Below are 13,845 nucleotides of genomic sequence, written 5' to 3' on the forward strand. Positions count from 1 at the left end.
AGTGTAGGAAGGGATTTACAAAAGCCTGCAGGAGGTGGCGGTGGGGGGGCTCCTGCCATCGGTGGTGGTGGCGGAGGAGCTGGAGGGGGAGCGAAGCCTGGCCTGGCTCCTGGAGGGGATCCAGTTGGAGGAGCTGGTGGAGGGTGGCTTGGACTAACCAGGCTGGATCTCTTCAGCCCTCCAGAGCCAGAACCTCTTTGGTTGTCTACTGGGTAGCTGTTGTGGAAGAAAGAGAAAGAGGAGCCTTAGCCGTGAGCTTCGCTTACATTACATCAACTAACCTTTGTGCAGGAAGGATTTTCTCTGACAAACAATCACCTCCAACTTCCAGCTTCTACTGAAATTCCCCAGGACGCTGCTTGCTGGTATTAAGTATCCTGTTGCCTTTCTCCTGGCTAAGGCAACAGAACAACTGATAGCTCACAGGGCAGCTGACAGAACCATCTTATCAACCAGCCATCCAGCCTCTCCCTGCCCGAGGCCAGGCAGCATGACCAAGCCCTGAGTGCCTTCTCAGCCCATACTGCCGCAGCAGCATTCATCAATAAATCCAAGGGGCTGCATTTATTAGTAAGGAATGGCAGGTGAGGTAACATCTATTCCTCCGTTTGCTATTTATGCTGCGTGTGTTCCTGGGCTATTAGTACATTTGTATAAAGCTGTTCATTGGATTCACTGCTGTGGCTCGAAGCCTACAACTCTAGTGCTAGGGATGATTTGCCACCGCTTTTCCTAGGTCTAGGATAACAATGCATGGAGATCCAGTACACACTGATGGGAAACACTGATTCACAGTTGAGTGAATAATCTGGAAACAAAATTGTTTCCATAAGCAGAAAACACTACAGGCCTGGGAAGCACCATCAACTACTGCACATGTCGTTACTGGAAGCCCTACGATGATGGCTCACTGCCTGGTAAACAGCAAACATGAATGGTTTTGCCTCAAAGCTGGGCAAGTTTAACACGGAGCTAACAGTGTTGATCTGATAGAGAGAGATTACTGGTTATTTTATAATGGTAGTTGGGGGGGTGGGGCTGGAGAGAGATTCTTAGTGAGCAGCCACAGATTTCAGTAACTGTGCATGCCAGATCAAATGCCATTTAAAACCCCACACCTCTAGTCCTGGAAAAGAATGCAGGCTGGAGCACCAGAGCCTGGGCTACGAGAAATCAGAGTATTTTCTTCAATCACATTTCAGAGCGCTGTACTGCCCTTAGACAAACTGGTGCTGTTTGTCAGACACTCTCCCTCTCTGCTTATTAACATTCACCGGTGATGGAAGCAATATTCTATAGTTCAGACCTCTGTGGCTTGAGCTACTATTAAAACATAATTTTGCAGCCTGGAATTGGTACGTAATGGGCCTGATCCTGCAGAATGCGTGTACCCTCAAACTTACACTGAAGGCAATAGGTTAAATGTACGCTGAAGCCAAGAGGGTGCTCAAGACCTTGCAGGAGACACTCTGCACTTGGCAGTATTGGTTCCCAAGCCCTCAAACTGTGATGTTTGCCAGCACCTACAACTTGCCCTTGCAAAGATCAGAGAGGGTAGATAGGGATAGGGCAGGAATCTAGTATGAGAAACCAGTTTTGTACGGAGAGTGGCTGGGGAGGCAAGGCCACATGTTCTAACATATCTGTACGTGGAGAAAGAGACCTATCAGTTGAAACTCTCCTGACCAAACAAAAACTGTTCACTGGAACTGCAAAGCTAGGAGGAGGGTGTCAACACCTGAAATTACAGGAGAACTGGGGAAATGCCTTCCTTCCACAGTGGATATTATGAAGCACTTGAAGTTTTACCTGCTGTTGTTCTCATTATGACTTTTACTTTTGCTGACTGTCTCCCAAATTACAAAGGGGGTCACTGGCATTGTGCACTTTTCTTCTAGACAGGCTCGCTCTTACCTCAGTACAGTATTTGTTAATGGGTTTCAGCAGAGCAGCCAACCCTGTCTTATGCCATTGCTTTGCAGCGCGTGCGGTTCTATAGCGAGACAAAAGGTCTTGGAAGTTACCTAAATTCCACTGGTGGTGGAGGCAGGCTATCATCTAGGAACGAGGGAGGTGGAGGCATGAGGGAGTCTGACGGTGGCGGCGGAGGATAGCAGTTTACATCCATGCTATCGTTGGAGCCGATGCTGCCGTTCTGATACACCATGTTGGAGGGGTACCTAAAAAAAGCCAACACAAGATTAAAAGAAAACAGTAGCTCAGCTATACCCAGTGCTCCTTGTGGATGAGGAGAAAATTCTCAGCAGGGAGTCAGAAACATGGGAACAAGAGGACAGCCATGCAGACAGCAGAAACCATATTATTCAAACTCCTCTAAAGGAAGAGTTTCTTTCTACATAAAAACACCCAAAGCAGTGCAGCCCTGACATGACATCCTTATATACTACCAGAATACAAAGAACAGCTGAAAGCACAGTCCAGTTCAAAACAGCCTATACACAGTAAAATTAAGTTTCCTTACCTCTGCTTCCAGGAAAAAAAAGGCACAGATTGTTAGAAACCTAAGATTTACTGTGTGGGCTTCTCAGTTCAGAAAAATGGAAGCATGCTGGTTACTTCCATTTTTATTTACTATTAGCATCTACTCAATGTCATTCTCTACTCAACGTTCACTCCCAAACACTGCAGGGAAATTCATTTTCCTTTGTTTTATTTAAAATAATAATTATAAAAAACCCCACTCCTACTAATTTTAGTATTTTTAATATTTGCTTTTATTTCAGGGCTGGATTTTGCTCCAAAATGAACTTTGCAAGATCTCTGTTAGGCTGCACATTGTCAATGGCACCAAAAAAGTCCCAGGTGCAACTAGGAGTTTATCAAGGCATGGACTAGCACTTCCTGAATGCCTGGGAAAGCACCTAGCACACTATGGATGCAATAATAAAGTATCCAGAGCAGAAGCCACATGTCTTGGTGAAATGAATCACCCCCTCCTCTGACAGTCAGAAAGATTGTTCCAAGCAGTGAAAGAAAAACAGGTCTCAAAGGCTCAGAAGCCAAAATGGAAAACAGGGAAGCAAGGGAAAGGTGCTGTTGTGCAGCCTGATTCTTCCAGCCAGACCTCCTGTAAACAAGTTTTATTTTTAAAACTATGAAGAGCGGGATTTAAAAACAGCAGCAAAACCACCAGGATTTTCTCAAATGAAAAGAAGCTGCAAGCAGCAAGAAGGGAGCATGTTGAGAAGTGCATTGTGGGGATTCAGTCTGCTTTCAGCCTAACTGATGTCAGCAGTTAAATTAAAATCTCCGAGCAAAGGGGGCTGGAGAGAGAGCTGTAGCTCAAAAGACCTGGTGAGGAGGAGAAGAGGCTTAAAATGTTGAAGTGCAATTTGTGAAACGCAACAAAGCAATCATGGAGACGCTGCCCCGCCCCCTCGCTGCAAGACCCAAGAACACTTTCTTGATGCAAAACAGACAGATACCTGAAGCAGCCGGCTCTGGGAATATCTGCCTGCCCCATCTCCACCGGGTTTTCCCCAGGAAGAGGCTGCTAAATGTATTCATGCCACAACTACAAGGAGACAGAAAGGCTACTAAAATGATGTCCCTTTAACTCCTTGAGTGCTGATGTGAGTCATGGGGTGAAGAAACCGCCTCATCTTACTTGCTGATTTTTTTTGATAGGGGGGTTTCCACATGGCAGACAGCACCCACCACCTCCCCCAGGGCCCAAGCACAGCCTGATCCCTGCAAGGCTGCCTCAAAAGGACATTTCTAGGGTGGGAACAGAATCTGCACCTCCTGTTTCCACCCTCTTGCCCAGTTGCACTGCCTTTTGGTTAACACGGTCCTGGTGAACTAGATGGTACTGCACTTATTGCCACTTCCAAGCCATTGGTATTTCTAGGTCTGTGGCACAGGAGAGCCAAGAGCAGAGCTGCCTTGGAAAACCACTCGTGGCTCGCCCCTCTAAACTGCTAAGTTAGTGATTTATTTAGCAAATTTCAAATCGTCACATGGATTTACTTTAGAGACTCTGATTAGCAGTGGTATCGATCCAGGCTGCACTGCAAAGCCGGAGAAACTGCAGAGCAGGGTGAACTGCATTACAATCAGCAATGCAAGGCTACTTCCCCTTCGTGGGGGGCAGGATGAACAGCCACAGACACTTACCCAGCAGGCCCATGTTTATCCTTGGACTCAATGAACTCTTGGCCCATTTTCAGCTTCTCCCACTCTTCCTTCCGGGTCTTGATCTTCCGAGGATTAATGTTCCCTCGGTTGGGATTCTCCCTCTTCTCTTTCTACATGAGAAAAAGAGTGTGTGTGTGGGGGGGGAACCCATTAGAATACAAAATGGTGGCTGGTTTAGTTCTTCCTTATTCAGGGTCACTGGCAGGGGGGTGGCAAAGAGCTGGGGAAATGGTACTAATGTCATGAAGTATTTTAGAGAGCCTTCACTACTGAAGGGTCCAACTGGCAGATCAATACTAAAACTAATACTCCAGCTACACTGCAGCTTCAACAGATGCTGTCAAGAATGCAAACTCCCTTCTCCAAAACTGCCCAGCCAGCGTGTTTAAACTGTGCCTGAGAAAAACTAGGCTAGTATGGCAAGGAATGGTAGGGCAGTTTACCTTCCCTGGCCTGTATGTTCTTTGCCCTATGCTGAGGCTGCCTATAACCCCTTGCCAAACAGTGGTGACTTAAGTGGGACTTGTGTTACATGGACACACGCCTGCCATGAGAAGCTGGGCTGGGCCATGACCAAGCTCACTTCCAGAACTCAGTCATGCCCAAGTCCCTGCTTCTGTGCTTTGGCTGGAAAGCCCCGATATGCTTTGAGATGTGATGCTGCAGTCACCTAAAATGCAAGTCACTTTGAGGTGATCCCTGGCAGGCCAGCTATGAAGTCCTTTCGTAATGCAACTGGCCGTATTATTCACCAGTGTTAAAAGGAAGCTCAGCTACAGCAATCAGGCTAGGATTTGCGTTTTGTATTTTTACTTGTGAGAACACCCAATTCCTCCCTAAAGAACCCAAGGGGAAGGAAACACCGGGATCGGAAGAATAGCTACTTCAGACTATTGCCTAACTTTTGTCTAGGATCATTTTGCTGGTGTGCAAAGACGTCCTGTTCCCTCACCCTGTGCTTCCGCTTCTCTTTCATGATATCCTTGGTGTCCTGCAGCATTTTCTCCTTCCAAAGGTCAAAGAAGTATGAAGGGTCGGTGTAGAACTTAAGTGCTTCTTTGCCATCCTCTCTGGCACAGAAAGACACACAAGAGCCAGTTAGGTGTTTGCACGAAGCCCAAACAAAATGCCACAGCCAACCCTCCAGGAGTTGGAAACAAAAGGCCAGACATTTTACACTTGCTTCTCATCTCCTTCAGAACAGACAGCAGGCCTCTGGGTCTGACAGGAGCCACTCATTTCACCCTCGAGGCCTTGCAGCACAATTCGCCCCCGGTTTGGATTTCTGCATCTGAAGTTCGGTGCAAGACCTCAGCTGTTCTGAATCATCACTAAGAGAACAGCACCTCTCTCACCTCCACTCTGCCCCTGTAAAATATAACCTCCCCTCCCACTTTCTGTCAAGGCCTCCTCCTACTTCCTCTCTTCACGCCGCCCTTCTGCAGACAGCATGGCTGCACAGCAAGGCTGATAAATACACCCCCAAGCGGACATGTCTCAAAGCCCTAGACAAAACTCCTATCAGAAAGCAGAGAAACTCTGCTGAAATTCTGCATCCTGCTCCCCCCACACCACAGACTGAGCTCCTCTTACTTCCTCCAAGAGCACGCAGAGTCAAACCTTTCATGCAATTGCACGTACTGTGACCTTTTGGCAAGTTCCTCCTTTCCCCTCACCCATATCCTGCTTTTTTTTTTTTCCCTTCTTTTTGTGGAGAACCATCTTCTCTGCTGCAGAAACCCTAAATCAGAGCAGCAGCGTCCTTGAAACTCATGAGCACATACACACACTCCTACTTTGCAGTACGGCTGCATCCCGTGGAAGACAGCTGCCTCCAGCTATCTGTAATTACTTTTACCTGTTCAAAAGATATTTATGGAGGTGGACTACAGAAAAATTCACATTCTGACCCCCTGCTCTGCAAGCATCGACAGGATGACATGACACAGCTAGATCATTATGGGGAAAGACTTCAGGCTGCTTATCTAGCCAGGTTCTAGGTTGCAACAGGCACCGGAGACCTGGCACAGAAAATATAGAAAGAAATCCCAAAATTTACAGGATCCTCTTGCACTGCCTATTTGGGCCCAACTTGGTCTGTAAGAAAGCTCTCAGAAAGGGGCATGATTACTGAGAAGCATGACAACATGCATCATAAAGAACAACTAGGAAATTTATGCAGTGCTATTCAGGGCTCTCCTCAGAAACAACACAAGGTAACCTAACATGTAGTTTCTAGTGGTATTTGTATGCCCAACCCCATGAGCAGAACTACAGAAAGCCCAAGGCGAGGGTAGAGACTGCCTGACACTCCAGCAGGTTACTCTCCTTCCCATAGGAAACTGCACTTCTTGATGAGGTTGGATGATACCTTTGCTCCTTGAGTGATCACCTCATCTGGCTGCGGAGATGCTGCAGCCTTACCTGTAAGGCGAGAGGATGTTGAGGGGTGGAGGAGTATTGCAGGTGCTGTAGGTTTCAAGGACAGGAACTGGGAGAGATTCTCTGTCAAACAGCTTCTGGTCCTGAGTGGTAGAGCTTTTGAAGGCCTTCCTTGTGTTAATGCCTTGTAAGGACACTGTAGGGAAGCAGTGAAGAGAGAAAATGAAGGACACCTCCCCTTAAGCCATTGACACAGAAGATTAAGCCGCAATATCTGACTTCCGTTGTGGGGCTCAGCATGCTCAGCGCTTTTTGGGGTCAGGTTCCCTTTTCCACAGCTCTCTTAGGAAGCCCAGCAACACTCTGACCCTGTCTCCACCAAGAGCAGAGCCGGTTTAGCTATGGCTGTCAAGAAAGGTGCTGATGAGCTTTTAAAATTTCTGTAAACAGAGCTATGCTGCCATTTCATTTACTGACCAGACAGCCACTGTGTGTGGAGACTTGATAATGCCCAAGCCAGCAGAAGCAGACTGGTTTGGAACTCCTCCACATGCACGCAGCAAAGGGCTTTTCAAGGAGAGGAGGGAAGAATGCCTCTTTAGTGGAAGGGGGGGAAAAACCCACCCGCGAGCCTCTAGCACTTAAAACAACTTCAAACTCATTCCAAGGCTGTGAACTCCGGGGCTCTTTAGCATGCGGGGGCTGCAAGCGCCGCGCTCCACTCCATTACCTTCTTCCTCTTTGGGATCCAGTTGAGTGACTTTGACTTGCAAGCGGTCAACTCTCTCGACCAGAGTGCTCACCCGAGAGGCAAAGGTGTTGGCCTGGGTAAAGAGCTCTCCAAAAATGTCCTCTGCAAATTTACCTGGAATATTAAAGCAGCTGCATTACACTTCTGGGCTGCATTAGGCTTTTCAACCCCCTGCCCATGTTGCTCCACAGCTTTCCGGATACTGTTCCCTACTACTAGCCAACCTGCTGCTGCTTCGCTATTAGCATTAGCGAGCCATTACTGGCATTTAAAAGAGCCACATTTGTTTTCAAATTTGTCAGTGCTGATATTAGCCTAGGAGGTGAGGCACGGTGCGGCGAGGCACCGCTCCAGCTGAAGCTGACCCTTCTCAGGGATCTTTAAACAATAACGCAACACAATTGAGGCATACTTCTTAAGTTTTTATTAAAGTAATAAAGAAGGGCTGACACCAGTCAAGCTGACAGGATGTTGTATTACTCCGCGTCCGATTGGTCTAAACTCCCTTTAGGGGTCTATCATGTTCCCATTATTAGACAAGCAAATATAGTTAGATTTTATTGCTCCGTGGACCCTCCAAAGGCTCGCATATTACAAGCCACCACCCTGCAGTAGGGCCATCTCGAGGGTAATTGGTGCATATTTTTACAGTTCAGTGTTCTTTAGACCCTATATGCGAAATCCAGCTCCAGCTGCAGTCGCAGACAAGAGTACTGACCCTTTAGTTCCTTCAGGTGGCAGCATCGGAAAAATTGACGCTTTCAAGTTTATTTTAGATCAAAAAATATGTACGGTGACTCTTGCCGGAGTTGCTTGAACGGGGATGTTCCCTTAGTAAAACCTCTGCTGGGCTGCCAAGCCACCGGCCAGCAGCCTGCCACAACACACATAATTAATAATTATCTGCCCTGTGCAGGTGCCTATCAGCCTGTCATGGAGCCCATTGTGCCCGGCACTGTATGAACAGAAGAAGATGGCTTTTGTCCTAAAGAGCTTGCCTTGCACTTAGATTGCCAGAGACAACAGTTAGACACAGACAGGGGAGGACAAGGAAAAGAGAGACGTCTGGGCCGTTTTTGTTTTCTGTTTGTAAAGCACCTAACACAATTGCTCCTTGGTCCCTGACTGGGACTTTCAGGTACTACCTAACAGGGGTGGGGAGATAAAACCAAAAGCATTGGTTATTAATGATTTAGTCACACCTGCCGCCCAACTGCTCCACCATCAGAAGCAGCACTCTGCCAGGCTCCTGCAGAACCGTAAGTCTCTAAACATTTCCTGCTAAGACTGGCAAAACAGAAGCCCAGAGGTAAGCTGCTAATAAGCAGTCTGATTTTTAAAGAGCACTGAATAGCCAAGAGCTTCCCCTCTGAAGTCACTGGCAACTGTCAAGCGCTGAGTACTTTTGAAAATCCCACCACACACTCCAGAAACTAAATAAAAATTTTAGAGCTGAACTTCAGGCTCTTTAAAAAAAAAATAAATAAAAAAAATTCAGCCCCTCATGCAACGAACCACGTGGGTAAAATGATAAGTGCATTTTAGGGGGGTGTTCAATGTGGATCCTCAAAGTCAGCCCCGCACCTGGGGTTTCTATGCAAGTTGCTTAAAATATGATTCTCCTCCCACTGTATATGAAGTTTTATGCAGGACACTGTCTCCTCCCTGGGCTAACTCAGAGGAGAGTATTTGTTGTCTCAGACCCAGGAGTCAGGGAGAGCTCATCACAATTGCCTTTCGTGAAGCATCCTCTCTATACTACCTTGCTGTAAGAGGAGGTCAAACATTTTTGCAAAGGACTGCAGAATAGCACAGGCAAGGGTTACCTATAGCACAATCTGACACACCTCACAGCAAAAAAAAACCTCAAAAAAGTTGCAATTTGCTTTCCGTTTTAACAAGAGCGGGAATGCCTTTTTCAATTTCACAAGGGAAAGGCTGCAGATGTTGGAAAAAACCTCAATGTTAGTTTTACAATGGTGAAAACTACACTTGAAACACAATATGTGGTATCACATGCACTGGTCTGTGCGTTTGGGGGTATGTTTATTCCCATACTTGCATAACTGCATCCACATAGGGATATCATATAAGAAAGATCCAGTACACACTTTTGTATTTCATGCACTTTTGGGGGGGGACGGGGCAGCTTTCATTGTGTTAGCTACTCAGTTGCTTTTACTGCAAAAAACATAACTTCTGAAATGATCTTTATAGTGTACTAGCAGGAAGACGGACTGATTTCATAGGTCTTCTCTATTTCTTGCTTCTACAACATCATGGACTTGACAAAAATACGAAGATGACGAATGCAGTGGCTGTGATAGTAACGAAGTTACTGTGTTATGAATACTGTACAGGTTTTGCGTGCGTGTCTTTGTAAACAAGTTAGCGGGGTGATAGGCACAGCTGATTATATGACAGGTCTGTTGTCACTTCCTGAACCCACCCTTGATTACTCCGGTATTCAAGGCATGAGGAAGCAGTATGCTGACAACTAGAAGATGATCACTTGGTACAAACAACCCGCAGCGATCAGAGCAAATATCTTATTTAAAAGTATCATCTTAAGCCCTAGAGTAGGACTTAGGAGATGCTAGTTCCTCCTTCTTTGTTCCTCTCAAATTCAGTGATACACCCAAGTATTGCTGCCTCTGTGCGCTTCCTCTGCGTTTCCCCTACAGCACTCTCCTCGTTGCATCTGCAATTGGTCCAGCAGCTTGCACTCTCCAAACCCCAGAGCCAGGCTCCCTCGGTACCCTCCTGATAAAGGAACCAGGCTGTAATTTGGCTTCCAGCACTTTGCTATCTCTGATGAGACTCGCAAAGAGATGGTTTGACTAGCTGAGATGCACGAAGAAGGTCTAAACCTCAGGGATCTCCCCGGTACTCGTCACACCCGCCGCATGCCTCTTGGACCTGGATTAGCTCTGTCACTCTGCATTTGAGATTTGCACAGATTTACTGCATGATCCCTCATGTCACACACTCACAGGGTGTTTTTTAAGAGAACCCTAATAATTACAGGACCTTCCCCAGTGTTGGATTGGGGGGTGGAAACAGACTGATCATGTCTGTGACTATGTAGACATTTTTAGTATCAGACACACTGCAAGGCCAACTGCAGACACAATGGCTCTTACCATTTATTTTTATTATAAGGCTTAGGCCTGTGTTTTCACTCTGCCCATTGTAAGGCTATCGGTCAGCTCGCTAGAGAGCCAAACCAGCCATGGTTATGATTTGTGTTGTCGTTTGTCCGTGTAGCCTGCAAACTCCAATGCCCCGGAGGCAATTCTTAGTTTGAAGTGGCGACTTTGGGGCTTGTGAGGCAATAAACGTACTGCAGGCAGACAGGCTGGATTCTGCCTATGTGTTTTGATTACCTTTCATTAAAAATAAGAGGCTACTGCCACACTGTAGATTTAACACAGTCTAGCTACATTTAATAGTGCGTGCAATTACAGGCACATTCTCCGATGTAAGATACTGGCTGCTCGGAGAGCCTCCCATTTCACAAGCCTGAATGGCGCTCCATCCTTCCATCTGCAATTCTGCTGCAGTCCCTGAATCTCCTCCCCTCCCGTCCTCTCTTGGGTGGGGAAGTGGTGGGAGAAGGAGAAGAAACGAGCCGCTTGATTTCTTTGGGAGAAGATTTTAGCATTACCCAGGGAGGGCAGTTGGGGGAGAAGCAGGAACGCAAGAGGAGGGAGGGAGCTAAATAAAGAGCGCTAACAGCTCCTGAGGGCAAGGCACAGGCTCGCCATGGTACTCACTCAGGCTGCCCAGCTGTCGGATGACATTTGCCAGGGTGATGTTGGTCATGCATTCCAGCTCGCTTCTAACGCTAGGCAACGTCTGACGGCACAGGTGCCTTGGCTCGATGTTCCTCGTTACTAACGGCATGGTGGACCCGCTTCAGGCAGTGCTCTGAAAGATGAAAAACAACCCAAAAAAGAAACAGGAAAGGATTACTCAACTGCAAATTCCAGGCACACCAGGCCCATGGCACTCGCTTTTCCTGCTCTGAAATGGCTTTATTTATAAGCCTGCTTTTCCCCTCCCTGCTCTTATAAAACTGGTTCTTCGAAAAGAAAGATCCCGCTGTTCTGTGGCTTGCAGGGGAGCCGCTGAGACCTGCTGGCTCAGGTGTGCGGGCGGCAGTGGAAAACTACCCACCTTTGCTGAGCAAAGAGCTGTTTACACAACTGCCGCTGCACCCTTCCTGCGGACAGGCTCGTTCCTGCACCAAAGCTGGCGAACGTCTGACGACAGCGCCAGAACCTTCGCTGCAACTCAGCCATTGTCTCACCCAGAGGGCTGGCAGACCTTAAGCACATATTACACATCAACCCCATGGTCATATCCAGTCCCTCCTTCCTCAAGGGCAGCGCAGGCAGTGCTGGCTCTCCCGAGACAACAGGAAATGCTTGCAGCTGACCAGGAAACTTTCTGGTGACTGTTCTTTATCCTGTAGGCTGTGCCCCTCTTCCCTTGGAAACTCCCTTTGGGGCCTAGGTTTATACTGAACCATTGTTTTAGTGTTTCAATAGCTGATCCTAACTGGTAGCTTTGTAAGGACTCAGGGCTGCAGCCCAACTCCAGGGGTGGGGAGGGAAGGGGAATATGAACCTTGATTTCTTGCAGCAGATGGACGGCACTTCCAACCCCGACTTCCAGTGCGTTTAACGATTTATGGACTACAAGGACTTTGGAGGGTTGCACTGCAGAAAGTGGTTTTCTGTGCCTGCCTGTTACCCTCCCAGTGCTTCCTAACAGCAAGATTTCCAGCAAGCACAGTCAGTCGTGGAGGTAACTGGCCTCTCTCACAACAACCCCATTCCCAAAAGAGAGAATGAAACTTCACTCCCGAGTAAATGGGGCTCTGATGAGTATTTAGCTACATCTGCAAGCATCTTCAAACCAAGCAAAAACAAATGTACTCCCAAGTTCTCAATGCATTTCAGAGAGAAAAATCTCTTTTTTCAGGTCAGAGGAGGAAGAGCCTTACAGATGCAGGCAACTCCCTTTGTAATGGGTATGCTGATCTGCTCACATTAGGTGTAAAAATAAAACAGGAAGCTAACAGCTTGGGGAACATGGCTTCCTGTCACCCACAGCAACAAACTAAGAACCATAAAAAAAAATCATCAGCTGTTTGCTCTTGACTTTGAGCCACCCTTTGATAGTCTCTGTGGCAGCTGGCAGCTTATCTCTGAGGTCCAGGAGTCCTTCCTGGATGCTTTTCTATCAGGGTGTTAAGAGGAAGGAGTGGGTATTATCTCTTGCTAATTACCTCACAAGCCAGATTCTGAATTTCTAAATTTAATGCGTTAAGGCAGAGGAGTTCAAGATCCAGAGCCCTGCAGATGTGCCAGGTACACAGAAACCTCTGGTATGGACCAGTGCGGTTTGTCATTTAACAGCACCGCTGAACTCTGCGGTGGGCAGATCATTTGGTTTACTTGTCCCGGCACAATGGAAAATGCTGAGACCCTGAAAACTTCACCAAGAGGCGATAAAGACCATCCAACTCTAAACCAAGAAAAGCAAGAGGTTTAGTAAGAGGTCTGAGGTCTCGCCACTGGGAATCACTGTGCCTGGGTGCTGCCAAAGTCACCCACACCCGCTGCAATATTTAAGTACCAAGTAAACTACAGAAGGATTTGCATTGCTCATTCTGAATCCCCTGTATTTTATTTAAAATTCAAGCACGGGAGCATGTGCGCCCTGACCTCAAAGAGCTATCTATGGACATCCCACCCACCTACAACGGTCTGAGACCTTCTGATGCGTGAAGTAGCCATCAGAAATGAGACAGCCAGAGAACGAATGGACAGGAAAAGTGCAGAGAAAGAGACCAAAGAAAAGACCGAATAAAAAAAAGAGAGAGAGAGATGGTGGCAACCATGCCCATCAATAGCATGGTCCGGACCTAGGGATTACCATGCTGCTAATCCAAGAGCACGTCACGAGAGAGGAGAGCAGGCAACCAACAGTGATCTATTAGGAGCTGCTACCTTGAGTACATCACACGTTGGCAAAGCCTAATCTGCACCAAGGGGTTAGAAACCAAAGTACCCAGCACCAGCCAGACCCATTTTTTACTCTGATGCAGCACTGTCCACACTAGAGCTGCACCTGCCAACCCTGCTGCACAAGACCCGACCCAAACAAGATGAAGGCAGGGGGCAGAGCGCTCCACACGCCCACTACGCAGGCTGCAAAATTCGGTTTTTAGCCTCTGTGATTGTGAAGACAGCCTTTCTATTGTTGACTTGGAAGGCAAAAAAAAAAAATTAAAAAGAGTGCTTCAGTTAACAGGCAGCCCTGGAGCCCCTAATGCCGCTCGGTTTCCCCAGGCTGCAGCAGGCTTGTCAGCTTCCATTGCTGCCATCCTGAGTCCCGGAGCCAGCACTGAAGCTGACAAGAATGAGATCAACTTCATTCTGCTGCTGTTGGGGAAAAAAACTTGGCGGGGGGAGAAAACGGGGAACAAATAGCAGAACTGCAGAAGTGGGTGGTAGAGCACTCAAAAGGAGAAGAAAAATGGG

At 47.4% G+C, this 13,845-nt stretch overlaps 1 protein-coding gene across 2 annotated transcripts in view; it reads right to left on the reverse strand.

The window, feature by feature from the left end:
* LOC109294200 (wiskott-Aldrich syndrome protein family member 2-like) overlaps positions 1–11,566 on the reverse strand; it is a 12,003-nt gene extending 437 nt beyond the window's left edge. The window contains exons 1-8 of one of the 2 annotated variants that reach the window (XM_019512505.1): positions 11,471–11,566; positions 11,068–11,221; positions 7,271–7,405; positions 6,583–6,736; positions 5,111–5,228; positions 4,138–4,268; positions 2,025–2,180; positions 110–216 (exon numbers count right to left, since the gene is read on the reverse strand). In XM_019512505.1, coding sequence (XP_019368050.1) covers positions 110–216; positions 2,025–2,180; positions 4,138–4,268; positions 5,111–5,228; positions 6,583–6,736; positions 7,271–7,405; positions 11,068–11,197 — 931 coding nt within the window. In that variant the 5' untranslated portion in view covers positions 11,198–11,221; positions 11,471–11,566. Of the gene's footprint in view, positions 1–102; positions 217–2,024; positions 2,181–4,137; positions 4,269–5,110; positions 5,229–6,582; positions 6,737–7,270; positions 7,406–11,067; positions 11,222–11,470 lie in introns of both variants that reach the window. The other variant, XM_019512504.1, reaches the window with a different exon arrangement.
* Positions 11,567–13,845: the final 2,279 nt, after the last annotated feature.

The sequence above is a fragment of the Gavialis gangeticus genome, unplaced genomic scaffold (genome assembly GCF_001723915.1).
Source record: "Gavialis gangeticus isolate Ggan-Ray unplaced genomic scaffold, GavGan_comp1, whole genome shotgun sequence".
NCBI classification, from domain to species: Eukaryota; Metazoa; Chordata; order Crocodylia; family Gavialidae; genus Gavialis; species Gavialis gangeticus.